At 38.5% G+C, this 20,767-nt stretch overlaps 1 protein-coding gene across 1 annotated transcript in view; it reads left to right on the top strand.

Annotated features, from left to right (window-relative positions):
• The window catches only part of LOC133336853 (5-hydroxytryptamine receptor 2A-like), a gene marked incomplete at its 5' end in the record, with an annotated part of 48,633 nt that extends 28,100 nt beyond the window's left edge, over positions 1 to 20,533 (top strand). The window contains one exon of the mRNA XM_061545126.1: positions 19,518 to 20,533. Coding sequence (XP_061401110.1) covers positions 19,518 to 20,531 — 1,014 coding nt within the window. The remainder of the gene's footprint in view (positions 1 to 19,517) is intronic.
• Between the last annotated feature and the right edge of the window lie 234 nt (positions 20,534 to 20,767).

The following is a 20,767-nucleotide window of genomic DNA, read 5'->3' on the forward strand; positions in this document are numbered from 1 at the left end:
CCAAATGGTTTATAATAATAGCAACAACAACAACAACAAAGTTAAAATAAAGAAATGCTTATCAATAGCAAGAGATACTTGAGCGGGAGGTCAATGAGGTGAGGTTGTGTGAGGTGGGATGGGGTGGTGAAGTAGGGGCAACAGCATTATATTAACATAAATTTATACGCACTCAGGTAAATAATAAATGAAGATGAAATTTATTACATCTTCTATGGTCGGTGTTCGCTTCGCAACGTTGCTCCTAGCCACAGCCACATTAATAATGTTTTCTTTTCCTTGTTGTTGTTGTTGTTGTTGATGGTGTTTTTTGCCAAGTAATTTGACCATGTTTATTTATTTTCTTGGCCAAGAGACATGAGCAAGGAGAACCACGATGGACATTATTCATGTTGGTCCTGTGAAGAACATAAAATTTATTAACGCATTCTATGGCTATAAAATCCTCATACGCACATCGCTCACGCTCAAATGCCACTCAAACGCACTTATGTTGAATTATTTGTTTTTTCGTGTGTGCCCTACATTATCAAATGAGGCTGTAGTACCTTTTTTATACAAAAAGCAAAAATAGGGAAGTTATATAAGTATTTTCGCTTGTAGCATCCCGAAATATTAATCGGAGGCGATCCAATGTAAGTCTATTGGAAAAATATCCCGTTTTATAAAATAGTTGAGCGTCTTAAAGTTTTTAGAAGCATGTATGCTGGCAGGAGAAACCGTAAAATTCCTCCACTTTTTTGGTCAATAATAGGGTGAAGAAGTTTGGGATTTTCTAGACCTTACTTGGCAACGACAAATATACGCCTTCGGACATTTCCATTGAAAACTTCTACATTGTTTATGATAAACGGTACGGTTTAAGGTACGACAAATGTGTTGTGTTGTTTACAATGATTTCCAATCGATGAACTTAAATCTTTGAAAAGTGATAACAAATTCGACTGTCTAAGATAGTGACATAGATACCTAAGATCGTATGGAAACGGCTGTTGTGTCACAGAAAATTGACTTTTGGAAAACATTTGACATTGCAAGGCATTTTAAGAGTTTTGATAACTAATATATTTGGTAACAAATCTCCCCATATAGACGTATTCCACCATCTTGATAGTTTATACCCTACAAAGCATAAAATTCTAAGACAATTTAGCTATTGTTTGTAATCACCAGGCAACAGGAAACGAGATAGACCCATGGTTCACTTTCTGAGTCGATTTATGCATGTCCGTCCGTCTGTTGATATTAAATTGTAAACAAAGTGCAGGTCGCATTTATCATCCGATTTGGATGGAATTTGGCACAACTCGTTTATTTGGCCCAAGGACGAACCCTATTGAAATTCGGAAAAATCGTTTCAGATATAGATCTCATATATCCGATTTAAGGTAAATGGTTCGCCATAGTCCCTAAATATCTTTCGATTTGCACGAAATTTGACATAATGTACTAAATTAAATCTAAAATTATATGTGCTAAGTTTGGTGGGAATCGGTTCAGATTTAAATATAGCTCCCATATATTTTTTCGTCCGATTTAATAGAAATGGTGCACAAAAGTTCTTTTATATATTTCGTTCAATTTGTTCAATGTTCTTTCGAAAAGGCGACGTCTGTCGGCCCAGTCCGACTTTACTACTTTCCTTACTGGTTTAATATTTAGCGAAACAGAAGGTATTGAGATGATGACACCGCATAAGAATTTGAATTCGGCGAGCGAATTGGGTTGAAAAACATGCCGAAACCCCTTAAAATATGAAATAATGGGGGATACCATTATTGGCGGCTAGTCGGAAACATAGGCCAATATTGATAATTTTTTGGTAGGAATAGTTTCTGCTCAATAAGAATCCCTTCTGATTTGGTTGAAAACGTGTCAAAAAGCCCATTAATACTGAATATTTGGGTGTACCGATATTCCCCATTTACCCTACAAATTATCCGTTGTCGTTGTTGTAGCAGTTTATATGAATTGCATGTTTTCTGTTATGTTTCCTCCAGTTCTGTCTCCAGATTCAGAAATGCAGCTACCTCCACTGGCTGTAACCACAGATCTTCCGGAGTGAGGTGAGTAGGTTTGGCTGGGCAATTGAACAAGTGCAGTGTGGTATGAGGGCCTGTACCACATGCTGGGCAGACATCCTGCACCTGGTCATCAATCCGTGCCCAATACGAATTGAGCCGACTGCACCATCCAGAACGTAACTGAGCCAAAACTACTCTGGTTTGTCTAGGCAGCTGACGTTCTTCAGCTGCTATGGGTGGGGGGTGAGCTCCGAGGACGGCATTCACTTTGTAACCGTTCAGCGCTGCGGCTACTGCATCTGTATGAATGCCATTCAGACCTGCTCGATAGGCAACTTGATCTAGAGGCTCCCTTTTGTATCGTTGGACCTCTCTCTCTAGATCATGCAGATCCTTCCTGACACGCCTGGGTGGGGGAGTCCTATCCACCATATGATGGTTGGGATGATCGTCCCTGAAACACCCGAGCAGGTACTGCAACGAAAGCATATTGCTATGCTGACGTACGGGAAGGATCTTCGTCTCCTCATGAAGATGGTCCACTGGTGTCATGAGGAGGCACCCTGTCGCTGTCCTCAGGGCGGCATTCTGACAGGTCTGAATATTTCTCCATTGCGTATCACTAGAATTCGCAGACCACACTGGAACCGCATAGCTAGCCACAGACCGACCTATCGCTTTGTAAGAGGTCAACAAGGTTTCCTTATCTGCGCCCCAAGTGCTGCCGGCAAGCGACTTGAGGACCTTGTTCCTACTTTTCAGCTTATCGCAGATAGCTGTGGTTTGCGCGGACGATTTAAACATGCTGTCGAATGTGACCCCAAGTATTTTGGGGTAGTTGGTGGTCGGAATTGTATGCCCCTCGACCTGCACATTCAACGGCATTCTCATCTCCGCAGTCCATGTGGTGAATAGTGTGGCTGACGACTTCGAGGCGGATATTTTCATATTCCTCGCTTTGAAGAAGGCTGCCAAATCGATGAGATAGGCGTTCAACCTCACACATATGTCTTCAACAATGGGACCCGACGCCATAATCGTACAATCATCTGCATACGTAACGATTTCAATGCCGTCCGGAGGGCGTGGAATACCGGAAAGGTAGAGGTTAAACAGTTCCGGAGAAATCACTCCACCCTGGGGAACTCCCTGTTTAACTCTACGGGGTTTGGACTTCTTGTTCCGGAACTCCACGTACGACTGGCGTCCACACATATAGTTGATTATCCAAAGTTTCAAACTCGGCCGGAGGGAAGTGTTCTCTATGTCCTCAAACAGCGTGGCATGGTTGACAGTATCAAAGGCTTTTGATAGGTCAAGCGCTACCAACACTGTTCTATCGCACGGCCGGTTCTGGTTAAGTCCTCTACTTATATGCGTGGAAATGGCGTGCAACGCTGTTGTTGTACTGTGTTGCTTACGGAATCCATGTTGATGATCCGCAACTGGATAGCTTTCTCTAATGCTGGGGAGGAGTAACGCCTCGAGAGTCTTCGCTACTGGCGACAAAAGTGAAATTGGCCTGTACGATTCACCTTTGCTGGCATCCTTTCCCGGCTTCAGTAGCGGGACCACCCTGCCCATAGTCCAGGCTTCGGGGACGTCGTGGGTGGCTATCGACAAGTTGAGGACGTTGGTCAAGTACTCGACTCCTGGCTCGTCCAGCTGCTTCAGCATACACATGGATATTCCATCTGGGCCCAACGCTTTTGATGACTTCGCGTTACGGATGACACATGCAACATCACCCATTGTAAACTGTGGTGGTACCTCCTCGGCTGGAAGAGATCTTATACGACGAAGTACTCTTCTCTTCGCCTTGTCGCTCTCGGGATGCTCGACGAACTGTCGGTTAAAATGACTTGCGCACCTCTTCGGATCAGTCACAGTTTCGTCGTTAAATGTGACTGAGGTCCTATCATCCTTCTTACCAGGGTTCGAGAGCGACTTAGCCGTTGCCCACAGTTTACTTACTCCGGTACCAATGTTGCAACTCTTCAGGTGCTCCAACCATTTATTCCGCTTGTGCTCCGCGACTAAACTGCTGACCTCCAACGTAAGTTCCCTGACCCTGGGATCTGTTGGGTTAGATCGACGGAGCTCATCACGCTCATTTGCCAGAACAACTGCTTCTGCTGGGAAATTGGGTCTCATCTCGGGTATTCGACCAGCAGGTATAAATCTAGCAGCTGCAGCGGTGATGATGCCTCGGAATTTCCTTTCTGCTACCCGTACATCAGAAGGAATGGAAAGTTCTCTGAAGCGCTGTTTGGTGAACTCTCTGAATCCTTGCCAGTTGGCTTTCCTATGGTTAAGGAAAGTGCGGCGTTCAGAGATGACGAAATCGGGCGGTCTGCTGATGGAGACGATTATGGGGAGATGGTCTGATCCAAGAGAAATGACGGGCTGTCAGCTGACGTCATTTATCAGACCCGGTGACACAATGGTTATATCTGGCGAACTGTGACACTCTCCCCTTATTCTGGTGGGGGCATCCTCATTTACCGTGCAGAACGTGGAGCTATCAATTTGCTCTGCCAGCACTGTTCCCCTCTGGTCATTACCTAGGACGGAATGCCACAACTCGTGGTGGGCATTGAAGTCCCCTAGCACCAGACGGTTATTGCCTTCCAATAGAAAACTAATGTTGGGCGAATAACGCGGTTCACAGCTATTAATCGGCGGTATATACACGTTAAGCACCTCTACCTCGGCAGTACCACATTTAACTGCTACCCCCATACATTCCATGTATGGGTCACTAGAGTCAAGCTCAAGCGAGATAGGCCTGTATTGAACAGAGTGGTGCATAAGGAATGCTAGGCCTCCACCTCCACTTCTGGTGCGATCCTTCCTCAGAACGTTGTAACCATCACAACGCTGTAGGCTACAATTTTCATTGAGCTTGGTTTCCTGCACCGCCGCGACCAAAATATTCTTCCGATTCATGAAATCCACTATCTCATCTATTTTTCCTCGAAGACCGTTGCAATTAAATTGCAGAAACGATGCACTATCAGGGGTGGGAACAGCAACGTGCGGTGTTAAGTGCTGCATACTTGGTTGCTGTTCGGGAGACTGCGGTGGAGTTCCGTACTCCGACGAAGAAGACGACGACGTAGACGAAGACTCACTGGGGATTGCGCTGTCGCAGCACGAGGCAACGTAATCCCTATCGCTGTAGTCTCGCAACCGGGCCAACCCGGAACAATTCCTGAAGTGCACCCACTCCCTGCACCCATTACATCTCACCGACACTGACCTGTGGTGAATGATGTTCTGGCAAACCGAACAGAACCACGGTCCGGGGTTTTGTTCGATCCCGGCACGGACCAAAAGAATCCGGAGCAAGCATTCCGGGATATGTTGCTCCCAAAACAGAAAAACAATACAAACATATATAACTGGGTTGGCAGCCGCTGGCCGAAATAAATCGGGTCAATCCGGTGTCGTAGAACCCGCTGCCGTGGGATTGACAAATTATCCGTGATTTCAACAGGTGAACATTTCGGCGCTCAGGTGAATATTGGTGTTGCAAACGGAATGACTAATTTAATATACACTCCACTGGTGGACGGTATACAAAATCACGAAGACATTCGAACATAACATAAATTTTGAAGAAGTAAGGTCCAATCACATCTTCGGACCAAAAAGCGGAACAAACATTTACTTATTCTGGATGCAATGAAAATCCCAAAAACGACTATTTTGAAACTCAATCGTGGACTAACGATTCGACCCGATGTCTTAGCGGAGGAGTCGTGTCTAATTTTGCCGCTGGAACAGGTAACCCACACGGTGGGTATAGAATGATGCTTCATCACCATGTTGTCAAAAACCTATATTAAATTCTCTGAAAGAGAATTCCTTCAAGGAAGCTCTGATACTGTGATTTCTTTTTTACCTTCATTACCAAAATTGGAGTTACTTGCATGCAAATCAACGACACCCATCTTTATTGGTCCTGAATCTGCAATATTTACTTAATAGTGATTTTGTCCCTTGGGATTTGTTTGTTGTTTTAGAGGAGCACCCCAGAAGTTAATTTGGGTCCATTGGGAATTCATCAATAAAGGAGTTATACAGATATTTTACACGCAGGGTATAATATTGCGTCAATAATCGCTTAACCACACCATACGCCAACTGGTGGCGACGGGTACGGCAAAAGTCTGCGTTAAACGTTGTCGTGATAATTTCTGACAATTTTTTATTTTAGCTACTGATAAGATACTACACCATTAAAATCCGGTGGTTGGGTTTATTTTTTTTTTTATTTCATATTGAAGTGTATATTAAATTCGATATAGCTCATCTTAACAACGCCGTTACATACTTTCCGTTTATGTATTTAACTTCGAGTGTGTGTACCGCGTTTTTTATGTTCCAACAAGATAGTCCTTGATGGCATCACTCATGCCAAAATATATCTCTGTTAGTATCCTGTTTCGTTTTTTATCACGTAAACAAGGAAGACAGGAAATAATGAAATTGTAAATGTTCCGTTAGTAGCGTTGCAAATAGAACAACAGCAAAAACAACGACAACAACAAATCGACAATACAAAGAAATAAAATGAATATCCAATAAAACAAAACGAAATAAAATGAAAGAAAAAATGTTAACCACAATCAAAATGATTTAAGGATGAAAAATAAATGTGTGAGAGTGCGTGCGTCGGCAGAGTCAGAGAATGAATTCCAAACCAATATTGGTTTTTAGTAGGACCCAGGGACTCAAGTGCGTGCGTGTGTGAGTATTGGTGGCTCACAAATCAACGGAATTGCTAATCATGAAACAAACACTGATTTAGGGTGTAACTACCTGATGTTATTTCCAAAAAATGTAAGGACTGATGTCATGAATGAATTTGTCTCTTTTTTACAAATGGCAAAAATACGTGATGCGTCAACACGTGTGTGTGTACGAGCCTGCCACGAAATTGTTCAGGTGTAAAAACACATATTTAACACAAATGTAATATTTAAATTATTTACTTGTGATTAACAGTGGAATGATGGAAATTATAATCAAAGTGAAACGCTGTGTTTTGATAAGATTGTTTATGGTTTATGAACAAGGGTTTTAAATGTGTTAAATTTTTCGAAACTGGGTGGCAGATGGGATATGACTCAATAGGTTATTCACCAAATATTTCGATGCACTACAATATTTATTTCCTTTCTGTTTTTATATACCTTACTCGGTGATTCCTGATCCTGTAGTTGTAGGTAAAGCATATATATACATACGTAATCAGAACGACTGCCAAGGATCCGAAGAAATTAGTCGCGATATCGGATTGTTACTATAAGCGATATGAAACCAATAACCACCACTTTACCACTTTGAACACATACAAGAGATGCTAATATGTACAATATCCTGTAGATAGATATAGAACTATTTGAGGTGTGTTCACTATTGGTGCTATAACTCTGCATCCACGCGGAATTTTAAAAGTCAGGACACGTCATGACATACTGTGTAAATCTCATTAACATACAAACAAACAATTTTTATACCCTACACAACTATGTTTTCAGGGTATTATAGCTTTGTGCAGCCCCAAAAGTTTGTAACGCCGCGAAATATTGGTCCTAGACCCACCTTTAAGTATACCGATCGTCATATCTCGACTAGCTGAGTCGATCTAGACATGTGTGTCCGTCCGTCCGTCTGTCCATTATAATTTGTAAACACGATATATGCCACAGTTATGGACCAATCTTTTGCATGTAGGATGGGTTCTGGCCAATGAAGACCCCTATTGTTTTGGGGAAAGATCGGTTAATATTTAGGGGATGAAATGGACCAAATACTAAATTTTTGTAGGTTTTTCTGGTCGCTCCAGAGGCCGCAACAATGGTCCGAACATCGTGAATTTTTGCGTGGAGAAGGGAATCGGGCCAAAGAATAAGCATGCCTGTTTTGTCAATATTTAGCGGGTCAAATGGACCCTGACTTTTGTGTGAAAAATCACAAAATTTGTATTCTATAGCGTATATATTTACTCCTGAAGGACATAGGCGCGAGAAGTTGATAGTATATCCAAGAGGAGTGGTTGGCCTTTAAATTGATACCAATTGCCGTATGTACTAAGATGTGGGAGTTACACGTAAATATTTACAGGTGCTTGCTTATTCAGATATTATTTAGTAACCCATTACCACACTGGAGGGCGCAAATATAGCTCTGAGGTTCCAGTTATGGTCAAGGTCAACGCCTATAATTTTCGGTGATGATCAAATAATAATTTTGGGATGAAGTGGACCGAAAACTTAATTTTTTGTGTGTTTTTCGTGTCGATCAATTGCCAAAAGCCGAACATTTTAACACAACCCACTGTGAAGGGAACCTGGATAAGTAATTAGAAGGGCTGTACTAAATATTGGAAATATTCGGAAAATATGTCAGTGTAAGGAAGAGATGCTGTTGACCTCTAATCGGGCAAGAGAGTGCAACTATCACGAAATATTGCCCAGGCTCGGAATAAAACTCCGCAGAAAGTTAGAGTTACGTGGTAGTTGTGTAGGGTATTGTATGGTCGGCCCCGTCCGACTATACTGCTCCGCTCACTGGTTATATATATATGGGCAATATTTCCAATTTTTTAACATATTGAAGCCGAGGTTCACCCCTTCATAACTCGGGAATTACCTAAGTATATGAGAAAGTGAGAATAGTTTTGGGTTAATTGATGCATGCGCATCAAATGATTTCCAGAATTACGCGATTTAGACGCAATTTAAAATGCATATTTTATAATATAGTTTTATTTTAAGATTTAAGGTGTATATTTATACACAAGAAGTGATTTTTATATATGTCAATTTGTCGGTGAAATTCGGGTAACATAGAAGAATAACTCCAACATTTTTTCTGAAATTTCTTGTATAAAATTAAAAAAAAAAAACAAAAAATAAATACGATGACATTATTTCCTCGAACCAGAAAACAAATATTTTTCCTCAATAACTTGTTTTGTTGTCGCGCTACACGGACTTGCGTGATTTTCATATCAATTGGTTCATAATGGTGTTTAGATTATGAAAATATTTTTAAATTAATTTTTAGGTAAATACATGCCGTTAATATAATGAAAATATTGACGTAATCTCCTGTATTTTTATTATTTTTCTCATATTTCGCGAAGATGTGCAACTTTTTCGCGATTGTTATAATATATTCATATTCTTATTTTACGAAGGAAGTGATATATCAACGTTTTTGGTCAATACAATAAACGGCGTAATTTTAAGATTTTTTTCTTATGCCCAAAATTAAAACCTCTATAATTTTTGTGCGCATCAACCAAAAATTTGATCGCGAACGGATTTGCAGTCAGAACATTTTTTTCTATATGTGTACAAAAATCATTGATGTACAACGAAAACAAAAAAGCCGATTTTTTTTAAAAAATGGAATATTACAAAATTGGCAATATTGCCAATGTATACTACTAAGTTGTCGGTAATTACAGTGGGAAGGTTTTATAAAAGAAAATTTTGAGAAAAATCCGCGAAAATCTTGCAAAAATTATTTTAAAGGAACGGATGGAACGATTTGACTTAAAATTGCTGTTAGTAGTCTGTAATCGAAGTGGAAAGGTTTTAATGAAAGAACATTTTGAGAAAAATCCGCGAAAATATTGCAAAATATATTTTGAAAGATATTAGCATTTCCACGCATTTTATATCGAACCTTTATGGTTTCATCTCTTCGTACTTCTTTTTGGACATATTTTGGGCGAAAATGGGCAGCGTATATCTTTAAGTAATTGTCAATTATAGAATATTCTCAAAATATGTTAATTCCCCACAATTAATTGGATTGTCAAGATTTATTTAGTTTGAAAATATAAGTCATGTTATGTGAAGCAATTTGCATGGTATGTATAGGTTATGTGGAGCCTATACCAAAAACTATACCGGCAATTATGAGGAAAGTTTCTAACCCTATGGGGAATACCGAATTAAAGTCAATTAAATGTATATTTTGTTACTACTTTCCAAGTATTTTAGGATAAGGATGCTTAAAAGCGCACAATAATGGAACAAATTGTTTTGTATTTATAAATACAACACATATCCCATGTGATATCAGGGCCACTGACCGAAACATGATAGTGTCCTTAATAGGAAACAACACCAGGAATATACGCTATATACGATTATAAATACGACAACAAAATACGAAGGTATTATTGAACATTTTCTTATATTCGAGAAGGATACATTTGAATTCGAATCCTACATGGAGGTAATTCCGTATTACATGCTGTTTGTGTCTAACTTATATGTACCATTATGGTTCCCCAAATGTATTTTTAAAGATGTGAAAAATGTTTACATGGTGTATTGACTGGACTGACTTCACTGACGTTTTCCTTCTGCTGTTTGTCATTGCATTGGAATGGTTTTAAGAAGAAAATGTTGAGAAAAACATCAAAAAGTCGGGAAATTTCAATAATCGAACGTTTTGTTAGTCACATCGTTTATAACTTAAGAACGTCTACACCAATTTTGACAATTATGTGGTCAGAAAAGGAATATATGCAAACTAATTGTGGGATTCTGCCGAAACAAATATATTAAGTAATATTTACAGTTCCCCAATTTCTGTATCGAGCAGAGATGGTCCGTCAGAAACTGTGACATACATTTCCGACGTATAATACATACGTCAGAAACGTAGGAAACCTATCCAAAACCATTATGTTTTTGACAAAATAGCTATTTCCATTAAACAATTTGGAAATTACGTATGGTTTACTTAAATCCATATAAAATTTCAAAATGTTCTTCTTCAAAAAGTTAAGAATTTTTATCAGTTCTAGTAAGGAATAGTCAGATATATGTAAAAATAATATATATTCCTGAAAATAACTGTATATGGTAATAATATTGAAATAAATGACCTTTACTACATATATTACATTTTATACAGGTAAATGACGTTTTCGACGTTTACAACATTTTGACAGTCGAAATCCTAAAAAGTCGTCACACGGACCATCCCTGGTATCGAGCTTTAATGTTTAAATAAATTATTGTTTTTTAAGGCATATGGTTTATTGAGTTAGTTAGATCAAAACCTCTAATTTCATAAAATATGTGTATGTTCTAATACTAATAATGCGATCATTAACTAATTAACATTCTATGTCAATATAAAAATCAAAGGGACAGTTGGACATGAACAAAATGATATTGTAATTAAGAATCCTTCAAAAAGGGACAAATAAGATATTGTAAAAACGTTGGAGCAATAACAAAACAGGATCTCCTATTGAAAAAAACATTTGAGGAAATAAGTTCCACCAAATTATAAACTGTTATGTGCTTGGGCCTGCATTGAGGTACCAGTTAATACTTTTATTTTATTAGTGGCAAATGTTTTTTTAACAAACTTATATTGATGCAATATTGATAAGGCAAAACAACGTTTGTATAGGAGCTATATCTTAATCTGAACCTATTTCAGCAAAACTTCACATACATCAAACTGGACCTAATTCAGTAGGTTGTGTAAAATTTGTTCTCAATCGGACAAATATTCTGAGTTTGGTACACCATTTACATAAAATCGGCCGAAAATATATATGGGAGCTATATCTAAATCTGAACCGATTGCAACAAAACTACACAGATATCAAACTTAACTTAAAGTACGCTCCGCAAAATATTGTCTAAATCGAACAGACATTGGGAGTTTGGTGCACCATTTACATAAAATCGGACGAAATTATATATGATAGCTATATCTAAATCTGAACCGATTTCACATACACCAAACAAGACTTAATTCAGTACGCTGTGCAAAATTTTGTCTCAATCGGACAATTATTGAGAGTTTAAGTGCATCATTTACTAAAAATCGGACAAAATTATATATGGGAGATGTATCTAAATCTGAACTGATTTCAACAAAACTTCACATGTGTCAAGCAAAACATCACAGACGTCAAACTGGACTAAATTCAGTACGATGTATAAAATTGAGTCTTAATCGAACAAATATTAGGAGTTTGGTGCACCATTTCCTTAAAATCGGACGGTACTATACATGGATGCTATATCTAAATCATAACCGATTTCAGCAAAACTTCACAAATGTCAAACTGGACTTACAACAGTACGCAAAATATTGCCTTAATCAGACAAATATTGCGAGTTATGTGCACAATTTACATAAAATCTGACGAATTTATATATGACAGCTATATCTAAATCTGAGCCGATTTCACATACACCAAACAAGACTTAATTCAGTACGTGTGCAAAATTTTGCCTCAATCCGAAAATTATTGGGAGTTATGTGCACAATTTACATAAAATCCGGCGAAATTATATATGATAGCTATATCTAAATCTGAACCGATTCACATACACCAAACCAGACATATTCTGTTCGCTGTGCAAAATTTTGTCTCAATCCGACAATTATTGGGTGTGTGTTGGACTATTTACCTAAAATCGAACGAAAGTATATGTGGGAGCTCTATCTAAATCTGAACCGATTTCAACAAAACTTTACAAATATCAAACTGGACTTAACTCAGTACCCTGTGAAAAATGTTGATAAGATAAACTTGGAAACCTTCCCACATTCCCCAATCTTAGTTTCAAATTTCAGGATTCCAGCTTCATCTTTTTCTCTAAATTCAAATTGTACCAAATTTAGTACAGTTTAGTACTTTTTGTATACATGTCGAACCTACTTCTCAACCTTAATTCGCATTTCAAAGTTCAAGTTTTTAGCTCTATACATTCACATGTTATGAATTGTACCAAATTTTTTACACTTTAGAACTTTTCGGATACTTGTAGTTCGAATGTTCTAAAAATCCTTTGATATATTCTACACTCCATCTGTTTTTATACCCTACACAACTATGTTGTCAGGGTATTATAGCTTTGTGCAGCCCCAAGAGTTTGTAACGCCGCGAAATATTGGTCCTAGACCCACCTTTAAGTATACCGATCGTCATATCTCGACTAGCTGAGTCGATCTAGACATGTGTGTCCGTCCGTCCGTCCGTCTGTCCATTATAATTTGTAAACACGATACAGGCCACAGTTATGGACCAATCTTCACGAAATTTTGCATGTAGGATGGTTTCTGGCCAATGAAGACCCCTATTGTTTTTGGGAAAGATCGGTTAATATTTAGGGGATGAAATGGACCAAATACTAAATTTTTGTCGGTTTTTCTGGTCCCTCCAGAGGCCGCAATAATGACCCGAACATGGAGAAGGGGATCGGGCCAAAGAATAAGCATGCCTCTTTTGATAAAGATTGGTTAATATTTAGGGGTCAAATGAACCCTGACTTTTGTGTGAAAAATGACAAAATTTGTATTCTATAGCGTATATATTTACCCCTGAATGACATAGACCCGAGAAGTTGATATTATATCCAAGAGGAGTGGTTGACCTTTAAATTAATACCCATTATAATGTTGTATGTGCTCGGATGTGGGAGTTACACCTAAATATTTACAGGTATCTCCGTATCCGTATATTATTTAGTAACCCATTATCACTCTAGAGCGCGGAACTATAGCGCTTATCGCTTTGAAATGTTCCATAAGGTTCCAGTTATAGTCAAGGACAAAGCCTATAATTTTCGGTGATGATCAGATAATAATTTTGGGAATGAAGTGGACCGAAAACTTAATTTTTTGTGTTATTTTCGAGTCGATATATATACCACAAATGAAAGCCGAACATCACAACACAACCCACGGTGAAGGGAATCTGGACAATAGCTGTACTGAATACTCGTAATATTCGGAAAATATGTCAGTGTGAGGAAGAGGTGCTGTTTACCTCTAATCGGACAAGAGGATGCCAATATCACGAAATATTGCCCAGGCTCGGAATAAACATCCGCAGAAAATTTGAGTTCCGTGGTAGTTGTGTAGGGTATTGTATGGTCGGCCCCGTCCGACTATACTGCTCCGCTCACTGGTTTTTTTTTTTAATTGTTAATACCCATTTTGACACTTTTTTTAAGTGTTCAAATGAAGTTGGTTTTTTGATGACAATGATTCTTATAAAATATGCTTGCCATATTTCTCCATTTTATTGCGTATACGTGATGCCACATAATGCACATACGCAAATGGACAATATGTGCCACATGGCGTATAATGTCTGACGTTACTTATACGCATACCGTTTCCTCAAAGTAATTCCTACCCTCTTCTACTCACTGTGCGACAAAATTCCATCCAAATTAAAGAGAATGCATAAACATGTTATTCTAAATGAATGAATATTTGCTTAACCATAGACCATATTATAAATTATTTAAACTATAAAACGTAGACAGTGGTACAAACTGGCTGACTGACTGTCGGCCAGAATATGAATGCCATGGCCAATGGCAATATTGTAGTGTCAACCCACAAACATCTTTCTTCATTCTATGTGTTGGATTGGAGGGGAGGTGGTGATGTTTGCAATGTATGAAGAGGCATTTGTTCTCTTAAATTTATGATTGCAATTTGGATGATTTGTGCGTCTGACAGTGATTTAAAATGCTAATTTGTGGGCCAGGCAAAAGATCTGAATTTCTACAGAAATATTTTGCATGTATGATTTCAAACTTTTCCAAAAATATATATATTTTCGAAATCTGTTTTTATTGCGTTGTGTGTGTGTGTGGTGCCGCATACAATATACAATTAGGACACACATACAACAGCAACAAGAACATCAACAGTGGTAGTACAAATAAACAAACAAAAACCTAATGAAAATAAGTGGCTGTAAGTATATGTGGATGGGTCGGAGGAAAGACGGATGGATGGATGAATAAATGAATGGACCAAAAGTGGCACACAAGTGAGTCAAATATGTATAATTCACTGTAAGTGAATGGATGAATAAATGACTAAGTGAACCAGTCTGTGAGTGAGTGAGTGAGGAACGGACGTACGAACAAGTGATTGTCCAAATGAAGCTTTTCAAACTTGAGCATCAGCAGTAGCCACCATTACTCGCCAACAACAACGACAACAACGGCCACAACACATTACTTGTCCATTTTGCAATTACCCTGACCAGGCAAATGAGTGGAGTTAAATGCTGCCAAGAGAGGGGGGGGGGCGAGCAAGAGCGATCTTTTAAGTGTATGAATGTTCATTGAAGTGGCAATCTGCTGAGTAGTCTGCCTGTGTGTAGCCTCTCTGTGTTTGTTTTAACTTGGCCATAAATTCAAGTAAATGGTGCCACAAATGAATCCCTGTTTTATGTTTGGTTGGTTATATAAATGCCATTACAAAGCCTTGATTCAAAATCAGCAAAAAACAATGCAGCAATTATTTTTACTTTTAAGATATAAACTTATTATTAGGTTCGACAAGAAAGAATCGGATATGCACCTTATTTAGGCTTACTTAGTTTCAATGTTCAGGCACATTAAAATGCGTCCCAAGGCCAATCTGTAATCAAGTTTTGGGCAAGGTTTCCGTTCGGATATATATATCCCATAAATAAATGTGACAGTTTCCATAAAATCCGATATGTACAATTTGGCTAGATGTATGCATGCCCAATGATTGGAACCTCAGCATCCTGTTTCCCGTGCACAAAAAAGGAGACAAGACGATATGTGCCAACTATACAGGAATATGTCTCCTTCCCATCGCATATAAAGTGCTATCCAGTGTGCTGTGTGAACGATTGAAGCCAATGGTCAATGACATCATCGGACCATACCAATGCGGCTTCAGACCTGGCAAATCCACCATTGACCAGATTTTCAAACTGTGCCAAATCCTGGAAAAGACCCACGAAAAACACATCGACACATACCACCTATTTGTCGACTATAAAGCCGCATTCGACAGCCCTATCCGTTCAGAGGTGTTTAAAGCCATGTCTACGTTCGGCATTCCTGCAAAATTAATACGGCTATGCAGGATAACTTTAAGTGGCACAAGGTCAGCAGTTAAAGTAGGAAAAGACCTATCGGATCCCTTCAATACCGAACAAGGATTCAGACAAGGTGATAGTTTGTCGTGTGATTTTTTTAACATCCTACTGTAAAAGGTCATACGAGATACAAAGGTGAACAGAAATGGCACTCTGTACACCAAACAACACATGTTACTCGCCTACGCCGATGACATCGATATAATGGGTCGAACTCTGCGATCGGTAACAGCCACCATTGAACAAATTGAAAAGGAGTCTGCCAAAGTGGGTCTGACAGTAAACGGCGAGAAGACCAAGCTGATGGTATCAACGCGCAAGACGTCCAGTAGACTCGGACCAACTGTGGAACTTGAGAACTACAGCTACGCGGTAGTTGAAGACTTTATATACCTTGGTACCGCCATAAATAAAACGAATGACATCAGTTTTGAAATTCGGAGAAGGATTGTGATAGCCAACAGATGCTACTATGGTCTAAGTAAGCAGTTTAGAAACAGACCACCTCCCGCCAGACCAAACTCACACTTTACAAAACGCTGATACTACCCGTGCTATTATATATTGTAGTACAGGATTGAGGTACTTACTTTGGTGCACAAAAAGTACTAAATGGTACTAAATTTATGTGAACAGATATAGCTAGAGTTAAAATGGATTGTAGGATTGGAGTAGTTTGGGAAATTCGTATTATGGGTACGAAAAGTACTAAATGTTACTAAATTTAGTACAATTTGGAATTCTGGTGAACGGATAGAGTTAAAAAACGAAATTTTGGAATAAGGATTACAGATGAGGATTGAGCTATGGAGATAGCTTTAGAAATTCCTTTTCTATATATACGAAAAGTACTAAAGGGCACCAGATTTGGTGCAATAAAAACCTTGAATTTGGAATAATGGTTGCTGTTGGAGTGTAAAATTGAGATATGGAAATATTGTACTTATTCTGTAATATATGTGGTACAACTGAATTATGTGTGAACGGATAGAGCTAGACTCCAGAAATTTGGAATTATAATTACTGTTGGAGTGTAGGCTTGAGGTTTAGAAAATTCGTACTTATGGTACCAAAAATTTTACAATTTGTTTTTGTGTGAATGAATAGAGCTGAAATCTTGAAATTTGAGATTAAAATTCTTGTTGGATTGTATGTGTACAAAGATTACTGCTAAAAACATTATTGAGTTAACCAAGAAAATTCACACTTTAGATCTGTGTGAACGGGTAGGGCTGAAATCCTGAAATTTATAATTAAAATTACTGTTGTAAGTAATAAATGGTACTAATTTTGGTACAATTTATATGTTGGTGAACGGATAGAGCTGGAATCCTTAAATGTGGATTTAAGATTATTATTGGGGTGCTGACTGGGGTAGCTTTGGAAATTCTTACTTATGGGTACAAAATTTACTTAATTTGTTACAATTTGGAATTTGGTGAATGCGTAGAACTGTAATCCTGCAACTAAAATTACTGTCGGATTGTAGGACTGAAATAGTTTTGGGTTATGGGTACGAAAAGTGGTATCAAATGTGGTACAATTTATATTTTGGTGAGCAGATAGAGCTGGAATTCTTAAATTTTGACAGGACTGAATGCACGATTGAGATAGTTTAATATAATCGTACTTATGAGTACGAAAACTACTAAATTTGGTACAATTTGGACTATGGTGGTATTAAGATTACTGATAGAGTGTAGAATTGATGTAGTTTTAGAAATTCTTACTTATAAGTATGAAAAGTACTAAATGGTTATAAATTTGGTATAATTTAGATTTGGATGAATGGATAGACCTGGAATTCTGAGATTTTTAATTTAAATTACTGATTAAGTGTACGGTTGAGGGACAGCTCTGGAAATTCGAATTTATGTGTACAAATAGTACTAAATGTAGTAAATTTGGAACAATTTGTACTTGGGTAACGGAATTTTGGAATGCTTGGCTCACTAACGGGGAGTTAAAAGGAAATACCAAAGGGTTTTTGATACTAACTGGTACTATATTTAGTGAAATTATAAGCACGATTGATATATAAAGGTAGACTTTTGTAATTATGTGTTGGAAAAGTGCTGAATGGAACTAAATGTGGAACCTTTGGGTAGTTACACAAATACTGGAAAGTTGGAATTCTGATCACTTTTAAATCTATATAATTTATATATGAATGTTAGTCTACCGCAATGCGAACTTACTGTTACTTTGGTGGTAACATGCGATTAAAATCTTCATAATAACGAAAATGTGGTGGTACCGTTACATGGGAGCTATTTCAACCGTGAACTGATTTTTGGTAGGGATATTCTCGACCCAGTTGTCGTTGCAAATCCCACAAAACTTCAGAATATTGGGCGGTACCGATACCTTAAAGATGGACCGATATATACTCCATTTGCAATACCAAACATCATAGGAGTGTAGCCAGGTATGAGCAAAATATCAAAGCTCTATCTTCAGTACTGTGATTTCAACAGACGGACGGACAGACAGCCGGGCATGGATAAATCGTCATAGAATTTTATTCTGATCAAGAATTGAAATACAATATGCATCTCCGACGATTATTTCGAGATGTTGCAATCGGTATTACAAACTTAATCAAACAAAATTTAATCGTAGCATCTTTGAAGGACCATTGACATGGAATCGGACGAAATTAAATATCTGATATATGTACCAATTTAAATTGAACCATAGACATGGCATTTTCAAACCTTTGCAAAAAAAAAATACGAAATACCAACTTGTCTAAAAATACACAATTCCGATGATTCAGAGATATTACAAATGGCATGCAAATCATATTGCACACTTCATCCCATTGTAGATGGAACATTTAAAAATACATTATACGGACATACACTATACCCTATTTACGGATTCCATTCTCGAACGTGTGTAGGCGTTTGTGTGTGTGTGCGTTTGTTATTATTACTCATAATGTTAAAATGCTCTTCACTTAATGCCAATCGCCGAAGACTGAGGAGATATGACCTATGAAAAATTATCATTACATCAGCCAGAAGCAGCAACAGTGAAACGAAGATAAACAATGGAATAAATTACATTTTCGCAAACATTTTCTTGGGGCATTTCCACCACCACCATTAACAATGTCAACAACCACAACAATAAACAGTAATGATAAAATGCAGAAAACATTTTCGTTTTTTTAATATTTAAAATGTCAACAGACATTGAATATTTGTCTACTTGAATTAAATGAACAAATTGGGTAATTGTATTAAAAAATGTGAATAGTGTGCAATAGGAGAACAATAACACGAAAACATGGGTCTATGTTTTCTTTACATCACAATTATGTAAACATTTCATTTTTTTTTCAAAAATATTACAAAGCCAAATTTAAAGATACTTATATACCTAAAGTGTAGCTAAGCCTCTTTTAAGAAATGTAGACTAACGAAAATTCAATTAACTAATCTTAAACATTTCTTTTATTCAACATAACGCCTATGAGATATATAAACACCCATTATCAACCCACAATAAATTCATCATTTATTCTCTTCTATTTGCAGATACCATCAACATCATCAACAACACAAATTGCCACTGTATCCCACCTGGTAGCTTTAGCTAATCAACAACGCAATGCCTCAGCGAAACAAACGTCATCATCCTCATCGGTATCAGCATCAGCGCCAAGCAAATGTCTGACACAACCGGTGACAGTGGTGGAAAATCCGCTGGAACCGGTTAAAACTACAGCCTCAACGCCTGCAGATGCTGTGAATGTCACGACAGTGTCGGCCAATGGCATGTCCTCAACTGTGGTGCACAACAATAGCCATCATCATCAGCAGCAGCAAGTTGATGACACCGAAGTGTTGGCCGATCCACAATTGCAACAACAATTGGAACAAGTACAACAACAAACACAAAACGAGGTGCCAGCCTCGATGGCTGCTGCCATTCCACCAACAGGGACAGTGGCGGTGGCGACGACGACGACGACGACAGCAACAATAGCCACAACGGCTAATAAAACAGTGGTGGGAGCGGGAGGAGGCGGTGGTGCTGGCACCAGTGCCTCCAATGCCACAACCATCACCTCCATATCAGCCTTATCACCGCAAACACCAAACGCCGCCACACCATCTGCCCCCACGGCACATACCTCGCACACAACACCGGCTTCCGTTTCGACCTCCAGTCAACAGGCGACACCGTTGCCACGACCCAAAAATCCCCAACAATTGTCCAGCATAGCAAATCCCATGCATAAGGTCACCAAACGGAAAGAAACACTAGAAGCGAAACGTGAACGTAAGGCGGCAAAAACGCTGGCCATCATAACGGGAGCTTTTGTCGTCTGTTGGCTGCCATTCTTTGTCATGGCTCTACTGCTGCCGCTCTGTGAAGCCTGTGAAATTAACGATGGTGTAGCGTCGCTGTTTCTGTGGCTGGGCTATTTCAATTCAACACTGAATCCCGTCATCTACACGATTTTTAGTCCGGAGTTTAGGCAGGCCTTCAAACGAATCCTGTTTGGCGGCCACAGGCCGGTTCATTATCGTAGCGGTAAATTATAAGAATAGATAGGCATAGGCCGATAATCAGTTCAAGTTTAATGGTAAGTAAGTGGAAGAGTTGTTGAGCTTTTACAATTGTGTTAGTAATACACTCAAAAGAAATTATGAAGAGGGTCGATTAGAGAGAGATCTAATCGACCCGGAAAGTACATATTTTAGAAGGCGAGAAAGGCATAGAGTTCGGACTAACGTCATTCTCAACTTAATTCGGAAGTCTATTTAAATTCGTAGATTTG

Source organism: Musca vetustissima, unplaced genomic scaffold (assembly GCF_032173495.1).
Source record: "Musca vetustissima isolate MV318-11 ecotype Yass unplaced genomic scaffold, APGP_CSIRO_Mvet_v1 utg74539, whole genome shotgun sequence".
In the NCBI taxonomy this organism is placed as follows: Eukaryota; Metazoa; Arthropoda; class Insecta; order Diptera; family Muscidae; genus Musca; species Musca vetustissima.